This window comes from Zootoca vivipara, chromosome 9 (genome assembly GCF_963506605.1).
Source record: "Zootoca vivipara chromosome 9, rZooViv1.1, whole genome shotgun sequence".
Taxonomy (NCBI): Eukaryota; Metazoa; Chordata; class Lepidosauria; order Squamata; family Lacertidae; genus Zootoca; species Zootoca vivipara.
In genome coordinates, this window is record NC_083284.1 from 29,269,633 (window position 1) to 29,290,874 (window position 21,242).

The following is a 21,242-nucleotide window of genomic DNA, read 5'->3' on the forward strand; positions in this document are numbered from 1 at the left end:
GTGCATAGCTAGAGAAACAGTAGCATTTCAAATGAAATAATATATATTATCCTTTTAGAAGGTAGAAAAAGGAATTTAATTTGGAACAGGATATACGTATATTTTAGTACAAGGGATTTTTTTTCTAAGCCAAAAAAATAACACTAAAATGTGTTGCTAACTTGTCATGTTTCTATAATTCTCTGGCAGCTCCCTGTGGTACAGCTGATAGAAAAGGCCTGTGTACACAGATGGAAATTCTCTCACGGTTAAATCAATTTTATCAAACCCTTCCCTATACCCATAAAGAAGCAATCTAGCAATGTTGCTGGTGACTGGAGTAGTGTCTGGTGTCTTGGCAAGCTCAGCTAGATCCTTCCACTCACACCTCAGGCATTCCTGTTGGCATAAACTGATTGTGAAAGAGGAAGGCTCCATTCGGCAGATGATGTACATATCCGACTTGCCAAAGGCTCCCGGGTGTCTGTGTTGCTGCCGTATGCTTAGGAGGGACTTGAATTCTGACTTAATGCCAGTCTCCTCGAAAACTTCTCGAACTGCTGTGTTCCCTAAGGAGGAGGAAAAGAAGGAATTCCCTTTTTAAAAAAACATTAACTATAATTCTCTCCTCCATCTCTCTCGCTTTGCCATTAGATTGCATTCAACAGCACCACCCCTCCCTCTGTTAGGCTGAGTGAAAAATATATCCCCCCCCCCAAAAAAAAACCTCTCCACAAAATACTTTGGTTGTAGATATTATAAAAACACTACTGCAGGTGTTTTTAATTTGAAATGCAATGTATATGAAACCACCTTACACCAAACAAAGCAATTGCTGGCAAAGTTTTCTGTGCTTTTTAAAAACTGAGCTCCACATTCATGATTAATCATAGGTACGACCCGAATCATAAAACTGTAGAGTTGGAAGGGACTACTAGAAACATCCTAGTCCAGCCCCCTGCAATGCAGGAATAGTTTGCCCACCGTGGGGCTCAAACCCACAACCCTGAGATTAAGAGTCCCCTGCTCTACCGACTGAGCTATCCCTGGGCTTCAAAACACAAGACTGCAGAGCTAGAAAACACAACCTTGGCCTTGTATATAGGCGGCATTAATTAATTTCTGATATGTAAAACTTAAAAATTTTGGAAATGTGTTTGTGGCCCTAAAAATAATTTTTAAAAGCCCAGTCCAGCAAATGCATATTTAGGAATTATGAAATTAGGTATATGTCTGATGTGTAATTATTGATCACTCTGTGGTTTTAATCATGGGTGATACACAGTATCAATGCCCATAAGTAAACTAAAAAAATGGGTTATACCAGGGGTCCCCAGACTACGGCCCCCAGCCGGATGTGGCCCAATTGGCCTCTCAATCCGGCCCGCGACGACCCCCGCCGCCCGCTGCCGCCGCCCGCTCTTACAGCACGCAGCGCGGCGGCGATCTTCCAAATCGGAAAAAATCGCCGAAAATCCTTTGTGCGCATGCGTATGGGCCTCTCCCGACCCAGAAGAGGTCATTTCCGGTGCACTTCCGGGGCGGGGGAGGCCCATACGCATGCGCACAAGCGATTTTCGGCGATTTTTTCCGACCGGGAAGCGTGCCAGTGCGCCAGTGTGTGTGCGCATGCGCACGGGCGCGCACTCCCCTGCCCTCCGGCTCGCTGCGCGTAAGTCTGGGGACCCCTGGGTTATACAGTGGCACTTAGAATTAGAAGCACATGTGGAAGACAGAGCCACGCCTTCCAAGTAATAAGTAGCCTGTTATTGCAAGAGTTCATTGTGGATTTAAGGGTGATCAAGCAATGGGCGTTACTGACATTACAATCGTACCTTGGATCCTGGACGCCTTGCGACTCGAACATTTTGGCTCCCGAACTCTGCAAACCCGGGAGTGAGTGTTCCGGTTTGCAAATGTTCTTTGGAACATGAATGTCCGACACGGCTTCAGCAGCTTCCGATTGAGTGCAGGCAGCTCCTGCAGCCAATCGGAAGCCGCGCTTTGGTTTTAGAACGTTTTCGGAAGCCAAAAGGGCTTTCGGAACAGATTCCATTTGACAACCAAGGTATGACTGTATAAGATAATTTATGGCCCTAGAGTTATGTCTCCCATTCAAATGTTCAAGTGGGCTCCCCATTTGTTCTGAGTTTGTTCCCTGTTCTGAGTTTCCTTCATCTGAGGCCAAGGAAGTCGGCAGATATTAAAATGTAAGATTCTAAATCAATTCCTCTAGCCTGCCTTACAGGGGCTGCTTAATTCCCTCAAAAAGATTAGTGATCATGACACTCTTCCCTTCCTATGTATGCTGTTTCCCCTCTCTTTCAAGTCTGGGGATATCTAAGGTTAGCATTAATTTACGTACAAACGTTTTTCCTAGCTGTATTTAGCATGAAACCATTTCAGAATCTTGGTTTTGGCTGGGTTAGAAGCAGGTTTGCAAACCATGGTTTGGCCTACAAAAATGTCAGGGCAGCCACATTTATTTTAAAATAATGACATAATAACGTTTGTATCATTTAACAAAATTTGCAACAGCCTGCCTTGAACATCATCCGATACAAAGACACCACAAACCTTGAGAAACAACATAGTAAATTTTAAATAGGAGTTGCTCCTGCACATAATCCATGCCATGTAGTACAATGTGAGTTGCACAGTACATGCTGATTGTTGATGCGTTAGCAAAATGTTGGCTAACTGCTTTGCTGTGCTACCAAATTGCTATTCTGTCTTTGGTATGTTGATTCATACCATTGTTTTCCACCTTGCAGACAAATTATATTTTGTGAGATTAACATATCTACATAGCTGCCAAGTTTTCCCTTTTCTCACGAGGAAGCCTATTCAGCATAAGGGAATTTCCCTTAAAAAAAAGGGATAACTTGGCAGCTATGATATCTATTCAGAAATAGGTCCTGTTGAGTTCAGTGGGACTTACTCCCAGGTAAGGGTGTAGCCTAGGTTGGTAGGCTACAAAGTATGCTCACTTAACCAAAAAAGCAGTTTCATAAAATCAACATATGCTTCCAGTGTAACTAAATACTAAGTTAAGTATGTCATGACTAGATTAGTAAATTAAGACAGTTTTCATTGAGTTATTCTTTTAGATATAAAATCATGCCATGCCTTGTGTATATAAATTAAGAAAAATTACTTATTAGGAATAAGGTTGCAAACAATTTTAATGTGCTATAGGATCCGTCATTTTACCTACTTTCAGCCAGAAGTTCCCATTTGCCATCAACAAGTTTCAAAGAAATTGCAGGCATGACGACTTGGGAGGTGAGGAAGGACCAACCTTAATGTAATTACCGAAATAGCCAAGTACTTACCAATGTCTTCACCTGGTTCAGACAATCCTCCTGGAAATTTCCATGCATTTGTTGTCTTAAAGGGGAGTAAAAACAACCATGTGGTTAATCTGTTTCGTTTGACAAGACACTAGAAATAAATTGCTGCCTCTCTTGACTGGTCCTTTCTTTTGTTTTTGCAAATGTGAGCATCAAAATACAATTAGGTATCTACATGTTTTGCAATATAATAGACATATAGTAGATGTCTATTATATTGCAAGAAAACATACACTGATTTGTCTAATGACTGTTAGATGGTTTATACTTGCAACATTGCTGCTCATTAACAGTTTTTAAAAGCTGCTAAAGGTAGTTATATTCTATAGCCACAATCCAATGCTGAGTCAGGAAAGTTTAAGCCTATGGCCTTAAGTGCACCTAACTCTCTGTTGGACTGGAGCCTATGTAATCTAATATTTAATCATGTATACTCTACTTCAATGTTTGCAAACATCAGTACATTTTCTAAACAGTGATTGATTATAGTACTGTTCTATACTGCACTGGCTATGAATTTTTCTTTTGTGTCTGTAATAACCAATGTGTACCACATTATTTTTGGTTATGAAGCTGAAAAATAAAGCTGAAGTTCTTGTGTGCCATCTGATGAATCATGTGTTTGTGTAATTTTTAAAGACCAAATGGATAAAGGTTTTTACCAGCATGGTGTGATACCTACTGCTAATGACATTTGTCACAAAGAAGGAGAGGTATATTGAATGCATTGCTTTGATTTGCACCCCAGGGATAATGCATTGCATATTTCTGGTTCTTTCCCATTTTTGTTAGACCAGCTTCAGATTAATGTGTGGTTATTGGGGGAGGGGGGGCGCTGAGTGTTTCCTAAAGCAGTAGTATCCTTCCAACTCACTTGGTCGGTGCACAGTAACAGAAGGAAAACTTTCTGTAGTCAATTAGTTGGATCCACAATTTGTTGCACACAGCCCACACTGAAACCAACCATTGTTTAGTTGTGAATGGCATGCCCAATTGATTTCAATGGGATCTAAGTGCAGCTAATTTCCATTGTTTTGTATGCTCTCTCCCTGTCATGGTGAAGGCTCCTGCCATGAAGTATGAGCAAGGGTTTTGGGGGAGAGGAGCATGCTTAGCTATTTCACTGACACTGTGCATGGGGAGAGGTTTCTGATTCACCCTGCCCCTGCTCATGCATGGGTAGAATGTAGCCTACTGGATAAAAATAGGAGTTGCATCCCTTTCTTTTGCCTCTGCCCCCAACTACATGTGACCCCTGGAAGGTCCTGAAGGACACCAGTCCTGAAAGACCTACATTGGCCCCAGTACATTTCCGAGCACAATTCAAAGTGTTGGTGCTGACCTTTAAAGCCCTAAACAGCTCAGTATACCTGAAGGAGAGTCTCCACCCCCACCATTCAGCTGAGGTCCAGCACTGAGGGCCTTCTGTGAGGGAAGTGAGGTTACAGGGAACCAGCCAGAGGGCCTTCCCGGTAGTGGTGCCCGCCCTGTGGAATGCCCTCCCATCAGATGTCAAAGAAATAAACAACTATATGACATTTAGAAGACATCTGAAGGCAGCCCTGTTTAGGGAAGTTTTTTAATGTTTGATCCTTTATTGTGTTTTTAATACAGTATTCTGTTGGGAGCCCCCAGAGTGGCTGGGGAAACCCAGCCAGATGGGTAGGGTATGGAGGAGGAGGAGGTTGCCCAAGGGGGGGATTAACCCTGGCGCTCAAAAGGGTTCCGCTCCTCAGCTCTCGGCAATGCATCTTGGTCACTTTTGCTTCTACTTAAGCAAGAGTGTGTTTGTGTGTGTGAGAGAGTGACCTGCTTCCATAATGCAACAGGGGCCATACTACAGAAAATTGCCTGTCCCATCAGAAGGAAAAAGATGAAGGTATGAAAGCAGAGTGCAGACAGACTCTCCCACCCCTGCTTCATAGCATATTAATGGGTTCTTCACTCATTTACATATAAAACCAATTGGCGGGTAACCTATTTTGTTCTAAGGGCCTTTAGACTTTGCTTTTCATCACTGGGAACTGTTTTGCATTTTAATGCTCTTCAGCCATGACGTCACATGTGCAGCTCTTAACACAGTGCAGGTCACCGTTACACAAATACATAGGCTTTGAACTTTCAATACATTTGGCCACACCACTGGAATCAGTAACACTGTTTCTGAATCTAAAAGTAGCTGCTGGCAAATTTCAAGCAACTTTTTTTTTAAAGGCAGAAAGCCAAATCCTTAACAAGTACAATATGGTTCTTCAAAAACTCACTCTCCCTTGCTTAAAAGTGTGTTTTAAAACATATTTTTTGGAGGAATTGTTAGTTCTTGAATCTATTAATATTATATTCCCCATCACCCATCAGATACCCAGAAAAAAATGTGTTATTTTTTCCAAATTGGGATATGTGAATTTTCCTGTGCTGCAAACTATATAACTGTAGCCAGTTAACAGCTTACAATTTGTGTGCCAAACTTAAACATTAACCTGGCAATTTGTCAAAATGCAGGCAGTTTTACATTACTTGCTACATTGGAGGATTTGTCCTTGAGTTTTTGAATTACAAATGAAACATATAATGCCTGCCTTTCCATTAATTAAATGTGCTGTATAGCTAGCGTGAGTTGAAAATTAATCGTACAGCTAAGAAGAAGAAAAAACAATTATTCGACCAGAAGGTAACTGAAAATAAGCAAGACCTTATAGAAAACAATATAAATAACTGCTTCCTGGTATATATAATTTGATTGCTGACTGAGAATTTTTAACTATCCCAGCATTTTTTTAGTATAGGTAATAAATGGTTTTAAGATATGATATGAAATTCTTAAGGGTTTTATATTTCAATTTATTATTTCTATGCCATTCTTAACATATCTTTCATCAACTATACTTGCCACTGAATTTAAGATACATAGCTGGATCCTGAAACTGTTAAGAGGATGGAGGTTTAATTAACCAAGTTATTGATTCATATCTACCTTAGATTTGTAGTGAGTGGAGGCAATTATCGTGTGATGGATATTCGGTGGCTGCCTTCCAATTCCACATTACAGAAACCACCCCGACCACAACTAACACTTGTGCTTTGGCAGGTTCAGCTATGAGGCCAAGCAGTGAAGTGTATATGTGCAGTTTAAATAATCTGGCAAGCCCCATGAATAGTGGTCTATTCTGGTTATCAGCTCAGATGCGTAATTTATTGCTGTGCTGGGGCTATAAATGCATCATGATGTCACAGACAAAACACGCCTCTGTTTGAAAAAGAACCCACAGTGGTCACAGTATAACATGGAGATAAGTGGGTTTAAACCCCATGATTGACAATCCCAAAGGGCCAGGGTGCCTAACACTGCTGAATCATGGCTGGTGCTGACACCCGGTTTGATGGAGCCTTAGACAAGATACCCTCACTCAGGTAGGGCCCCCTCAAAGCTTACTGGGAGGTGGGAATGGGTGGCAGCGCTGAAAGCATCATGCTCTTGCACCTCCTCGGTCCCACGCTATTAAGAGAAGTACAGGCTTGAGGCATCCACAGCCACTATTATCTATCCAATGCCCAACACTCCTTGGCTCCACCTCCGATGTGTGTGTTGGGGACAACAATCAGAAGCTTTGGGGGTAAGAGAAGCAGTGGTAGATGTAGCTGTCTGACCCAGAACCTTTTTAGTGCCAGGCCATATAAGCATGTGATGGGCGCCTCTGGGGTCCTAGTATTTGCCCCGCTAGATCATGGCTATTGGCCTTACCTGGTTTCAATTACAACTATCCTGGTTGCATAGCAGAAAACCCTCTCTGCTTGGCTATGGTGCTGGCAGTTGTGATTGCAATGTCAATCCAATCCTTTTCCTCTTTGGCCCCCTTTTCCTAGCAAACGGGTGGTTCAGCCACTGCTATCCACCGACTGGTGCCTTCTCTGCATGACTCATGTGAGTACGTCATCAAACGACGTCATGATGTTTGAGCGTGGGTTACAATGACTACGTTACATTGTCTTCAACCCCAGTATAACCCAACATAGTAATATTGTAGGGGCCATAAGACTGATAGGACTTCAGTATACCTGAAGGAGCGTCTCCACCTCCATCATTCAGTCCGGACACTGCGGTCCAGTGCTGAGGGCCTTCTGGCGGTACCCTCACTGCAAGAAGCAAAGTTACATGGAACCAGAGAGAGGTCCTTCTCGGTAGTTATGCCCACCCTGTGGAATGCCCTATCATCAGATGTCAAAGAAATAAACAACTATATGACATTTAGAAGATATCTGAAGGCAGCCTGTTTAGGGAAGTTTTTAATGACTAATGTTTTACAAATTTTTATGTGTTGTAAACTGCCCAGAGTGACTGGGGAAACCCAGCCAGATGGGTGGGGTATAAATATATTATTATTATTATTATTATTATTATTATTATTATTATCTTATTCAAGTCCATAGGTCTAATTTAGATTTAACACATGTATGCCAATGGAATTGATTCATGCATTGTAGCTTTAAGTCATGTACAATTCAGCATGGGTTACTGCTTACAGAGTGAATTGTACAGAGTAGAGTTACTCTGCCAGTTTTGGCTGCCTTGCTGTCTCTGCTAAAACTTTTAATAAATTCTCTTCAAGCAAATTACAGCAGACGCCCAGTAGCTTATTTTTAAAACCTCAAATGTAGCTTGCTTTTTTTCCAAAATACCAAGAGAAATTAGGCTGCTCCTCGCAGCTTAATGTTTTAAATTTTTCTTCCAGTTTCCATCCTAGATTCTACCAAACCCATCTACTCCCTGTAATTCTGTCTGCAACATCCCGTAATGGCTATGAAACATTTAAAGGCACAAACAAGACATGTTCAGCTTGATCCAAGGCATTCTTACTCAGAAGTGTTCCACTGTGGTGGTCAATGGGACACTGGGGAGTGAGAATACATAGCACTTCACTTTTAATGTACACTTGCTAATTATTAATTTAACAAATGGCTGAATTTCAACCCACCAAATAAAGAGTGTGTCAAGGCTCCACAAACAGAAAAAACAAAACCCACTCAAGCCTTAAGTTTAAACAAAAGATTATGAAGATAGCATCAATGACCTAAAAGCAAAAGCAAAATGCCAGCATCAAAATCCAGTAAAACTCACAGTGAGCTTTTGTACAGATTGTTTAGCAACTTCCAGAACAGAATTGCCCTTTCTAAATATAGTTTGCTGATGAAAAAGTATTACTTCAGACCATTGCTATCCCAACTAATCATTGACAAAAACAATGATCAGAGAGATGATCTACACTCAAAAGTATTGGCCTTTGTCATTTTGTCACTACAGATGGAAGCGAATAAAGTTAACTTTTAACCGTTACATGATATAAAAGTCAAACAGGCTTGTTAATACAATTCACTACATTCAAGCCAATGGGCTGGATCTTGATATAGGCCAGAGGAAGAAATTCTGGTGGTGGCACTGTTCTGTGAAATGCTGCGCAAGAGCAAGTGGAAGACTGCAGGCATTGAGCAAGGACACATATTGAGATGGTGTGCAAGATCTTATGCACAAGACCGTGCAATGCAATCCATGCAATGGATCTTGTGCCAAAACCTTCCTGCAAGCGGAAGTATGTCTCCGGCACCAAATAATTTCTTCTAGATAATGTGAAAGACTTACTTTATTCCTGTCCTGTACGACCAATACTTTCCCGGTGTGGACATCTAATACAGCACCTGTTGGAGAAAGAGTATTTTCTGTATCCTCTGATTTTTAATGAAGAACCAATGATAGAATGTTATATTCAAAGCATTGGATGTCTTTTAAGGGGAGAGGGGGAAATTAAGGATGATTCTTTAGAGAAAAGATACCATTGGAAATGCCATCTCTCGTGACGAGACCAATATAGCAATCACTTCCCCAAATTTGAAACAAGTGGCTCAGGTGTTTCTTAGTTATGAGGCTGATGATCCACAACCCTGTCAAAATGTGCCTTGCGTGCACCTGATCTTTCTGCTCTGCATCAGTTTTGCCCCCTGTCTCTCTGCCCACCTTACCCAAAATTCAAAGCCTCTTATGGACAGGCAGTGGCTTCTGAATGCATGTTTAGCTACTGACTTCTTGTGGGCTGCCTGCATGTTCCATTTCATCCTGCATTCTTGGAGGACAACGAGATTACATTTATGAAGGCATATAGACTCCAAAGCAAAAGTATTTCCATATGCACGCTTAATAAACTAATCACACTTTTATGTGTGGGAGGAATGGTTTATAAATGAAAGAGGAACCCTGATGTAACATTCTGAAAGGACATTCCTTAGGAAATTAGTCATAAGTCTTCCATACAATGATATGACTTTGTCCTTCTGGTACATGGTTGGCAGTGTTCTAGTTGGTGTGGAATCTTATGTAGGATGCAAAGCAAAAGCTCAGATTAATTTGGAAGCTACCTGCTAAGAATGTGCTTGACTTTTGTCTTACAAAAGGAGTCTCAGATTTCTATGGCACAAAGTGTGAATGAGCAATCTGGCCAGCGAATTCTGCACCGGCAGGAGTTTCTGAACTGTCTTCAGAGGCAGCCCTACGTATAACACGTTGCAGTAATTTAACCTAGAGGTTACCAGAACATATTGAAAGCATTATGCTATTTTTAACAACATAATGAAGTGTATGGCTCAGTGGACATTTTAATTTTGTTTCAATCATAATGTCCTTTTTACTTTTGTCTTGTAAAAAAGTTTGCGCGAAAAATAATAACCATACAGTATGTTATTATTAAAATCTTCCTGTGCATTGAGTTACCACAGAAATAGGCAGGAAGTAGTGTTTGTTTGAAATATAAGTGCTTTAGGGCAAATCTAACTACCATTATATTTCAAAAATCGCTGAAGACAACAGGGTTTCTTTAAGAAACTGAGATGCACCCTGACACTGCTTTCAGGATTACAGTATGTTTTCACTTGACAGAGGCAGGATTATATTTTCACTGGAGATGGAAATAGCCTGCAGGAGTGAGGTACTGATACAAAAAATGTTCATTTGTGGTGGTTCTAGGTAAGGAGAAGTAGGGTGAGGAGAGGCCAGATAACAGGCACACAGCACAAGCAGCCAGTGACTATGCCATGTGCCAGCTCCTTGTCCAACTTGGGAAATTGTGCTTGTCCTTTTAGCTACCTCTCAGGTCTGTGGCGGCAGCGCCTGTTGAATACCAGGTTGACTTTGAATAAGACCTCCCTCAGTCATGACTGTAGATGAGGAGGCGGATCTGGTTTGTATCACTGAGACTTGGGTGGGCGAGCCATGTTTTAATTACTGTACATTCGTACCTTGGTTTTTCGAACAGCTTAGTTCTCAAACATTTTGGCTTCCGAATGTTGCCAACCCAAACAGTCCCGAACAGTGACTGTTCCAGTTTGTTCCATGAGCTTCCTGCAGCCAATCAGAATCCGCAATTTGGTTTTTGAACGTTTTGAAAGTCGAACGCACTTCCGGAACAGATTCCGTTCGACTTCCAAGGTATTGTTTTTTCCCATAAGCTCGAAAACATGCTCAAACATGCCCTTAAAAACAAATCAAAAACTATTTTTTGTCTTTGCTGCCCTCTACTGTTTTAGCTATGCTATAATCCTAAACCAACTTTTTGTGGTCTGGAAAATTTTGTGATTTGAGGCAGGATCCACAACTCTAGTTATAAGCCACTGTTAGCACCAACACAGACAACAATACACAATTCTCTCTCTCTCTCTCTCTGAAGCTCACCTGCAACTCCTACTTGATGAGTAGCATAATGGGGTAACCTGCTGCGTCCTTCTGCTAGCCAAAGGGTGAGTGTAGCAGAGTCCGATTCTGCATGGTGGAAGGCAAAGCCTTGCTCTGCAGCCACAGCTATAAATCTGCTTTGTAGAATAGGAACATGCAGCCAGACTGCTACGTGGCCTTCTGTTCTCCATTGCCTGATAGAATCTGGGAGGAGAGAAGCACAGCAGAAAACACTGATGTCTATTGCTGGCCAGGTGGGGCTCGCTAGCTCTAGGAGGCTTGGAACAAGTGAAGGTCACATCAAGCCCTCTATACCATGTGGGGTAGCTATGGTTGCTTCAGTGATAAAATATGTGCAGAAGCTAAAGTGAATTATCATTTTGAATGATCCACTGTATCTGAAAGCTAACTGCTGGCATTAATCACACTGGCTGTATTCGTAGAGAGATACAAAAAACAGGCAATTTGGCTGCAAGATACAGTTGCTTTTCTCCTTCGTTGTGCAAGAAAACTAAATATGGATTCAATTAATTCCATTCTAACCGGGTAAGAAGCCAGGATATGAAGCTATGATTCGGATGGTGGGATTCTAAATCCTATACTGTATCGGGAAATCCAGGTTGCATCATCGTTAAATTTGACTGGACGGTGTTGCGCAACCAGCAAGCTGATGGCCCACCAGGAAAAAAAGTGTTGGGAAAACGCGGAATAAATGAGCGAGCTTTGGTCTGCCAGGCAGGTGCTCGAGCGCAGACCCTGCAAAGAAGCGCCAGTCTCCCCAGAGGCTCAGCAAAATGCACTTGCCCTGCAGGAACCTCCGGAAGGTTTCTGGCTCCAGGCTCTCCGGGGAACGCAGCTGGGACAGGCGCACGCTCACCCCGCCAAACTTATCCCGCAGCGGCTGCAGCCCGGTCTCCGCCAGGCCAGAGGCGGCGGCGGCGTCTCCTCGAAGGCGCCCACTCGAGCAAACGCGGCGCTGAGGACGAGGCTGCAAGAGCCGCCAAGCCAACGGCAAGAGCCGCCGGCCCCGCGCCGTCCACCCGGCCCCTAACATGGCGGCAGCTCCGGCAACAGCAACAAGCGAACGCCTCAGAGATAGGAAACGGGGGAAAGGCTAATGGTGCAGACTTCCGGTAGTCATGGGTAAAGCTTTGCTCACGTCCTCCTGGAAAGCGAAGTAGGGGCGGTTCGCTTTGCCTCACGGCATGTCTGCTGTTAAAGAGAGAGGGTGGTGGTGGATGGATGAATGATGTTAAACTTTATTTAGTTATAGTTACAGGTAAGTAGCCGTGTTGGTCTGACGTAGTCGAAACAAAATTAAAAAAAATTCCTTCCAGCAGCACCTTAGAGACCAGCTAAGTTTGTCATTGGTATGAGCTTTCGTGTGCATTTCGTGTGTATCTGAAGAAGTGTGCATGCACACGAAAGCTCATACGAATGACAAACTTAGTTGGTCTCTAAGGTGCTGCTGGAAGGAATTTTTTTATTTACTTATTTAATTGATTGCACCTGTTGTTACAAAAAAAGAGAGAGAGAGAGGTGGATGTTGTTAACATTTATTTAGTTATTTAATTTATTGCATTTCTATCCCCCCTTTTCATCCAAGGAACTCATGGTGGCGAACATGGTTCTCCTCTTCCTAATACCCACAACAGCCTTGTGGGGTAGGCTGAGATACAGTGACTGGGTCAAGGTCATTCGTTGAGCTTCATAGCTCGAGTGGAGATTTGAGCTCGGGTCTCCCAGGTCCCAGTCGGTCACGCCTAACCGCAGTGGCGAAGTAACGTGAGAATAACAGTGAAGCGATGAAGGCGGAGGTGAAACCGCTCTAAAGCGGTAGTCCTGCACCCTCTTACCTTGAAACCGATGGGACTTAATTTTAAGTGGACACATTAAAAGGGTGCACTCATATTCATACCTAACTGCGAATAAGCCCTATTGAATTCCGAGTTAGGCACAGAAACAGAATTGCGCTCCACGACAACTATCAGTTTAACGCTATGCGTGTTTGACTTGAAAGTGAAGTTTAACGGGACTTGCTTTCTAGTTTGTAGATCGCTGGCTAAAAACAACAGCGCCGCTTTAAATTAAAATGAAAACCCAAATTCAGTTTGAGGCCGGAAGTGTTGGCCACAGATGCGGCATGGGAGCCTTACCTTCCTCTTCGGGGAACGTGGCTCAAGAGCCGGGTCTCTTTAGTCCCAAAGCAGTTCCGAATGGCAATTCCGGTATGGCATCGAATTCGGTTGACAAAGCGGTCCGAGTTACAGCGATAGAGGGACAATATCTTCGCGCGTAGAAAAAACCTCAAACCACTTTGGGCGGCCCAGGCGTCATCGAGGGTTGCTACGCCGGTGGCAGTGAGATTTGCTTGCGTGGGATGGGTGGTATTGTTGGGTCAGGTTAGCCATATTGAGTCCTGTGCTGTCGGTGCGTTCTTTTTGTTGTTGGGCTGTGTAGGATTTCTGTAACTCTGAGATGCAAGGTAGCTTTCCTCTGAGACGGAGTCGAGAGGATTCAACTGAATGGTTCCCTAAGATTCCTATTTGCGCATCTTAAAAGATGTGCTGATTCCTGGCGCTAACTTTTTTTAAAAAAACAAACAAAAAACCCAAACATTTTTTTATAAAATGTTGCTCTTTCAAAGCGTCTCGGGGAAAGGGGCGCTTCTGGTTTCGCATTTACTATTGGCGCCTATGTGCTTCCACCATTCGTGCCCCGCATATGGAGGAGACCAAGGATCGCGATCGGGTCCGGAAGTGGGAGGTTGCGCGGAGCGCCGCTCGGCCGCGTTGCAAGCAGAGCTCCTCTTTGGGCGGCGCCGGCCTTCCTCGGGAAAGAAGCATCTCCGGCTCCGTTGCGCCGCCTCCCGCGTGCTCCCCTCCTGCCCGGTGCCATGTCCTCCTCCTCCTCCAAGAGGAAAAGCAAGGGGCGGCCTCCCCACCCGGACGCCGCTTCATCCCCGCTTGCCTTGCGGCAGGAGGTTCCCGAGGTTCCCGGCAGGCTGCGCTTGGCTGCTGCAGAGTTCCTGAGCAAAGGTAAGGCTGGCAGCCCTGAGCCTCGGCTGGCAGAGCTAAGCGACTCAGCTGGAGCCGCTTTTTCTCAATGATGTTGTAGTCCTGCATCATGTGGAGCTTGTTTAAAACAACTACGATTAGCCAAGCAAGCATGGTTTGCTTGCGTCCTCGACGCCCCTCCCTGTTCCCGTTCACAGCCCCCCCTCCCGGGAAAGTGGGACTGGCCCACGATCACTCCCTGAGCTCCATGCAAATGAACCTTGGGCACGCACTCACCCATCATTGCTTTCGCAACTATGCCGCGCTTTCCCTCCCGAACTCTTCTGTCTTGCAGTTTTGTCCTCGACCCTCCTTTCCTTTAATGGGGAAGCAGAACTTCCTTCATTTAAGTCGAGTGAGTTGTAAGTTCCTATGCCGCTCTATAGTTCCCAAAGTGCAACTTGAGTTTTGTGTTGCCTCCGACACAAGTTTATGCGGTGATTGCAATGTGTCGGTTTGACATGCAGGCGTCTTTCTTCAATTGGAATCTTGAAAACACCCCCCCCCCCAACTTTGGTGTGTGTCAGATGTGTGTGCATGGAAAACTCCACATGCAAGTTCTCTACTCGCTATGACCCATAAATATCCAATTCTCTGTTGTCAGTCTTCATAGGAGTTAGGTAACTGCAAAGTGGTTCAGAGGAGACAAGTGAGGGAGAGGCAGTTTGCTTATCCCCCCCCCTGCCCCCCAGATTGATGTCCTCCTTTCCTCCAAGAATCTCAAGGCTATTCTGCATGTGTTCGTAGGAACACAGCCAAGGTCTATTTAAAACAAACATCTGTAGCAAAATCTTACCATGTATCCAGCATGGAAATTTTTAGGATGGTGTCCTAGAGTTTTTCTGGTCAATTGCTTTAGATATTATTTCCATAAATAAACATTTTTGCACTTTCATATTCTGTTATGGCTGATTGCGAGGGCCAATAGTGTAAACAACTTCTGATACGAAATTAGACACAATAATTTCTGTGACAATGCAGTTGGTTACTCATAGTACAGTGGTACCTCGGTTTGCAAACACAATCCGTTCTGCGGAGCAGTTTGCTCGCCGAGGCGTTCGCTCGCCGAAGGCACGCTTCTGCGTGTGTGCGAAGATCGCTTCTGCGCATCCGAGCGCCGCGGAACCCGGATGTAAACATTTCGGGGTCTGCGGCGTTCGTAAACGGAGGCGTTCATAAACGGAGGTAGGCGTAAACAGAGGTTCCACTGTAATGTTTTTCTTTTGGGGGGTGGGTGGGTTTACATTGCTAGAAATCGTTGCTTGAACAAATGATAAATCACAGCACACATTGTTTCTTCTTTCATTTTAGCAGATGACAAAGTCCCCAAAAGTTACAGAACATCTCTTGTGCAGCTGGCCCTCAACAACATGAAACTGGCAAATATATGCATAGGCCGACCAGTGTTGCTCACCAGTAAAAATGGAAAACAAGAGGTGATGATTCTTTTCATGTTGAATTGTTGGCATGCGGTAGTGATGGTGGAAGAATGGTTATGCTGAATCAGTGGGAAGCAATTCAAACCTGCGTTTCTTGACATGGTACAGCCCTCCATGGGATTTCCTGGGAGAAGGCTTGGCTGATTTCTAAGCTTTACGTTGAGAAAGAAATTTCTGATATTGGGGTGTGGTGCTTTTAAGCAAATGATCAGGTCCTCAGAACTTATGAAGTTCTCTAGGTGTGGGCAACCTTTGGCCCTCCAGATGTTGTTGAACTTCATTTCCATCAACTAGGGCTGAGTTAAGTGATCTTAGAAGTCAGCTTGAGTTTACTGTTTTAACTTTCGTAAACCACTTTGAGGGTGGTTGTTGTTTACAATCTGTGTATAAATTTAAACAAACAAACCTCACTGCAGCGTTCTGCACCAGCTGCAGCTTCCAGAACAATCCCAAGGGAAATCCCACGAAGAGCAGATTGCAGTAGTCTAGTCATTGCTGTTATTCATTTATTTCCTATAATCTATTCTATACATTGCTAGATTATAAAAACCCCTCAAAGCAGTTTACAAAAAGATAAGGCATTAAAATAAAATAAAAATATTTGCAGCCCTACTTTCAAGCCTACAGAAGCTAAAACGCTACAATAGATTAAAAGGATCTCAACTTTCTGGGCAGGCTAGTCTAAAGAAGAATGTTTTAGGAGGCACTAAAAAGGGTAAATTGAAGGCACCTGCTTGATCTCAATAGGCTGGGAGTTCCAAAGTTGAGGTACTGCCACACTAAACAACCGAGTTCTCACAAATGTGGATCAGGCATTATGTGGCATGTGTAATCCTGCCAGTTCTACCAATTGACACAGAATTTGTTGTTAAACAAATAGGAGCCTATTGCAGACTACCAGATATTTGTAAATAGATCCTGCCCTCTCCTGTACTAAAGGCAACCAAGGCTTTGCTATTTTCTCCAGGGCTATGATTTCCTGGAGCTTGTGGAAAGTGATGGTACAGGGAGGAGAAGCAAGGAAGGGAAGATATGATGGAACACAGTCTCTGAAGCAATTTCTTGGAAGTGTTGTGGCCTTTCTGGTGAACTGCAATTTTCCATTGCATCCAGAATGGAATCGCACAGCCCTTGCACCTGCTACCCACAAGTAAGGGAAGGAGCGCTGTGCTGTTTCTGCATCTTTACGGCTTCTGGTCCGAGAGAGAGAGAGAGACCCGAATAATATACCAAATGCTTCTTGTCTTTTCGCATGTTGCTTCTGAATGTCAAAAGCTGCCTTTTAACGAGTGACACCACTGGTCCATGTAGCTAAAAGGTAAAGGGACTCCTGACCGTTAGGTCCAGTCGTGACCGACTCTGGGGTTGCAGCGCTCATCTCGCTCTATTGGCCGAGGGAGCCGGCGTACAGCTTCCGGGTCATGTGGCCAGCACGACAAAGCCGCTTCTGGCGAACCAGAGCAGCACACAGAAACACTGTTTACCTTCCCGCTGTAGCGGTACCTATTTATCTACTTGCACTTTGAGGTGCTTTCGAACTGCTAGGTTGGCAGGAGCTGGGACCGAGCAACGGGAGCTCAGCCCGTCGCAGGGATTCGAGCCACCGACCTTCTGATCGGCAAGCCCTAGGCTCTGTGGTTTAACCCACAGCACCACCCGTGTCCCTACAATGTGCCTACATGTCCCTCCATGTAGCTAAGGATGGTCTAATTTGATTATCAGCTGCTCTCCAGGGTTTCATATGGGACATTCCCAGTCCTATCTGGAGATTGAACCTGGGACATTTTGTGTGGAAGGGAGATGCTCTGCCATTGCTTGTCCCTCTCCTGTGCTCACTGCCCCCCCCCCCAAAAAAAAAACCCTGAGGATTGAGAGGAGCAGTTTAAGATTTGTTAATTGCTGGTTCTGTGTGTTATATTTTGGATAGGTTTGTACTGCATGGCCTGTTGCAGGCTTTCCTGGTGGAAAAATTGGCTTAAGTGGAATTACACAAAAAAATCTGAAAGTGGGACTTGGCGAAACAGTCATTGTTGAGCCTGTGACTGGTGCTGTTATGCAGGCAGAGGACGTACATTTGAAGCTGAGGTATGTTGAAAATATATGCATTTTTCTCCTGTCTTCCAATGGCCAAGACAGAACACACACACACCACCCCTCCCTATGGTTTCTCCGGCTTTCGAGAGCCACCTGGGGGGGGGGCGCATGCAGGGGGAACCCCATGACACTAGTGAAAGTCCTCTTATGAGTGTCTGCTAGTGGGACATGTGAGTTGGACCAACCCACTGTCTATTTTAAACTATGGCTTAATGTAGGGTGGGAACTGGTCCAAGAGGTATTTCCCGAAGGCAGATTTGTAGAGTTGGGCGTATTGATTTAATATACCTGACACGCATAGGGTGCAAGGTGACTTTGTTAATGGGCGACACAAGGGAGTTACTGGAGTTGGAATGCAGCATTTTGGTGTCACCTCTGCAACTTTTCATCTCTTTCATGGTGGTACTGCATTTCTGACAGCACCAAATCCTATCATACAGTCAGAATGCAGGAAGTTGAACCCACCCTATAGTATATGATTGGAACCAGCATTTCCCATGTTCTGCAAAAGAAAGATCGATATAACTACCATATATATATATATATATATATATATATATATATATATATATAACGGAAACAGAAAATTTCCTTAGGCTGCAGTCCTCTGCTCACTGACCTGGGAGCAAGTCACAGTAAAGTCAGTGAGACTTTCTTTTGAGTAGATGTGTATGATTGTACTGTTAGTTTCTTAAGCTAGGCTACATGTGGTTGTTCTTGAACAGGCATCCCCAAACTTCGGCCCTCCAGATGTTTTCGACTACAATTCCCATAATCCCTGACCACTGGGTCCTGTTAGCTAGGGATCATGGGAGTTGTAGGCCAAAACATCTGGATGGCCCCAGTTTGGGGATGCCTGTTCCTGAATTACACTTGCTTTAGCAAAAACTTTCTATTCATCAGTTATTATTGATGTAGGTAATATAGTTCCATGTTGTAATTTTCTGACACATTTCCAGGAGCGAAGATGCTTGCCTTAATGTGGATGAGTTGACTGCCAGTCTCCTAAGAAATCTAGGTATGGGTTTTAATCTGTTTGTTCTTGGTGTATTATGCCTTTCTAATCACCTTTTCTTTCTTTCTTTCTTTGGAATGCTAAATAACACATTCTGTGCTAAAGTTTATAATTGTAAAAAGTGACAGAAAATACTGCATTTCCTTTCTTCTCCCATATTGTCACCCAGCATGTGAAAAGTTCTGTAGGTAAGGATTGAGTCTTCAAATAGTCAATACATGACTCTGGTTTAATGGTAATAAAAAGAATGGGAGAATTCAGAGGATTTGAAACTTCACGCTTCAGCCACACCATTGCCTATATTTCAAATTCCTTTATTTTTATTTTTATATTCCTCCACCTTCCTTTATTTTTCCATTCCCCGATTTTCTTTAAAAAAGCTTTTATTTATTTAGAAGAATAAGAAAAATAGCAAGAGGATATACAATTAAAAAAACAATATTATCACCATTCCATCTGATAGCCACATACTGTGAGAAGCCAAAACTAATATAAAAATACAGAAATAAATTACATATTGCACCAAAGTAAGACATTGTGTTTGATCTAGACTACCTATGGGGGGAACTCTGTCCACTATACAACCTTGGTGCAGGGGGGGTGTAGCTTTTACCAGTTTCCTCATGTGGTACCTGAAAAGTTGTTCTGGAAGGCCGGGAGTCTTATAGAACAGAGTGGAAGGCAGTGCTGGTGGGAAGGTAGAATTAGGGGAAATAATGTTTTCCTCCAGCGGGAGTCTCTCCTGAATTTCTGGCCCAAAGCTGGAATGAAACATTTATTTACACAGTATCTTTTAAACATGAACAGCTGGGGGGGGGTAAAGGATTATGTTTTTAAGATCTCCTGTTTTGTTTCTTATAGATGGAAAGGTGGTTTTACCAGGAAACCTCCTGCAAATCACTTTCTATGGCCGATCTTGCAACCTGATGGTTACAAAGGTGAAAGGAACAGATGGGGTTCTGCAGGAAATGCAGGGCAGTCCCGTTTCTAAGCTAGAACAGAAATTGTCAGTTGATACCAGTGATTTTGACTTATCTGTGCAACTTGACAAACTGCTCATTGAAGACAGCCAAGAAGGAACGTCTACCAGCACTCCATGCAAGCAGGTGGATCTCAGTTTATCAGTTAATGCTTCCATAGATACCATGGTGTGTGAGGAAGAGATTTCTGGTTCAACAGAGACGCAGTTATTTGGTGACCATGTCGCAGCCTCCACTCCGGCACCTGAATCTACCAAGTTAAAAGGTGGTGAGGCCTGCATTCCTGATGAAGGGTTACTGCAGACTAGTCAAACAGGAGCATCGTTGAGCTCTCAGCCATTTTACTTCATTTCTTCAAGGACTAGGATAAGTTTCGTTGAATCACGAACTAAAGAAGCAGAAGAATGTAATCTGGAAACGAAGGTTACTTACAGTTCTATAGGTGGACTCGATAACCAGCTAAAAACCATAAGAGAAATGATTGAACTTCCCTTGAAGCAGCCTGGCCTGTTTAGAAGTTATGGTAGGATAGATGTGAATTAGATGCTTTGTTAACAACTTGCTATTAAATATTTGCATATCTTTCCCCTGCAAAGAGCAGCATTCTTTCTGCCCTGATGATAGATCTTTTGCTGCTGCCTATAACTGATTTTACTCGCTGTTCTGTTATACCTTCTTAGGCATGTAAGGTAGTGGAATATCTGTTCATGGTTTTGCAGAGTGTTTGTTCTCTGGCTTAAGAATGTGGTGGGTGGGTGGATGCCAATGCATTTTGTTGTCATAATTAATGTGTTTTAGCACCTTTATTATTTTGTAAGATCAGGATTGCAGTTCACTTTCTATTACGTTTTTATTATGGTTTCAGTGGGCTTCAGTAAACTATACTTACTGTAGTTTACTTTAAAAAAAATCTGTATTGTACAGCATTGTAAGCTAACATTGATATGTAGGCTGTAAGTACTAAAGTTTTGCCCAGCACCGGAAGTAAATAAAACTTAATTCTGAGTAGGCAGAGTTAGGACCGCACTGTCAATATCAGCAGAAGAATTAAATATGTGCCTGGCTCTGTCCCGTTGAAATCCATGGGACTCCAGTTTGAACTTTGGCTGCATTCTGTCGGAAGCTTGTAAGGGTTCAGAACATTTGCAATGCAATCCTATGTCCCTGTTCTCTTGGAAGCCTGTCTCATTGAGTTCAACAGGTATCACTGTCAAGTAAGTGTGCATAAGATTGTAGCTGTGTTGTAGCAATTTTATTTCTGTTTAAGTTTCACTGTGTGCCGAAGCACTTACTCCCTAGCAGCTGGGATAGTTCAGTTGGTAGAGCATGAAACTCTTAATCTCAGGGTTATGGGTTCTAGCCCCACATTGGGCAAAATATTCCTGCCTTGCAGGGGGTTTGACTAGATGACCCTCATAGTCCCTTCCAACTCTACTAATTCTATGATTCTATGAACTGTCTTTTCGACTGGAGCCCTAACACTCTAACCTTGCTTTTAGATTAAATTAAATTTGTTCCGGGGGTCTGTCCACAACCCGAAAAGTCCGTAGGCAGGGGTGCTGCTCCTGCGCATGCGTGCGGTGCGATGGAGCGCTTCTGTGTGCAGAGTGCT

At 43.4% G+C, this 21,242-nt stretch overlaps 2 protein-coding genes across 7 annotated transcripts in view; one reads left to right on the forward strand and one right to left on the reverse strand.

The window, feature by feature from the left end:
- Positions 1–156: 156 nt before the first annotated feature.
- On the reverse strand, positions 157–12,156 carry NUDT6 (nudix hydrolase 6). 4 transcript variants are annotated; one of them, XM_035112918.2, is made up of 5 exons: positions 11,851–12,155; positions 11,047–11,250; positions 8,968–9,023; positions 3,315–3,369; positions 157–548 (listed from the first exon to the last, which is right to left on the reverse strand). In XM_035112918.2, exons 1-5 carry the CDS (start codon positions 12,098–12,100, stop codon positions 157–159), a joined length of 957 nt encoding a protein of 318 aa, XP_034968809.2. In that variant the 5' UTR covers positions 12,101–12,155. The 4 variants fall into 4 exon arrangements, with proteins under 4 accessions (XP_034968809.2, XP_060134565.1, XP_060134566.1 ...); XM_060278582.1 differs by lacking the exon at positions 11,047–11,250 and adding an exon at positions 7,389–7,466 and having other exon boundaries at positions 11,924–12,030; XM_060278583.1 differs by lacking the exon at positions 11,851–12,155 and adding an exon at positions 7,389–7,466 and having other exon boundaries at positions 11,047–11,110.
- A 387-nt stretch (positions 12,157–12,543) lies between these two features.
- The window catches only part of AFG2A (AFG2 AAA ATPase homolog A), a 153,154-nt gene continuing 144,455 nt past the window's right edge, over positions 12,544–21,242 (forward strand). Inside the window, exons 1-5 of one of the 3 annotated variants that reach the window (XM_060278576.1) lie at positions 12,544–14,084; positions 15,414–15,538; positions 17,469–17,626; positions 18,595–18,653; positions 19,512–20,153. In XM_060278576.1, the coding sequence (XP_060134559.1) occupies positions 13,943–14,084; positions 15,414–15,538; positions 17,469–17,626; positions 18,595–18,653; positions 19,512–20,153 (1,126 nt within the window). In that variant the 5' untranslated portion in view covers positions 12,544–13,942. The remainder of the gene's footprint in view (positions 14,085–15,413; positions 15,539–17,468; positions 17,627–18,594; positions 18,654–19,511; positions 20,154–21,242) is intronic. The other 2 variants (XM_035112917.2, XR_009558125.1) reach the window with 2 other exon arrangements.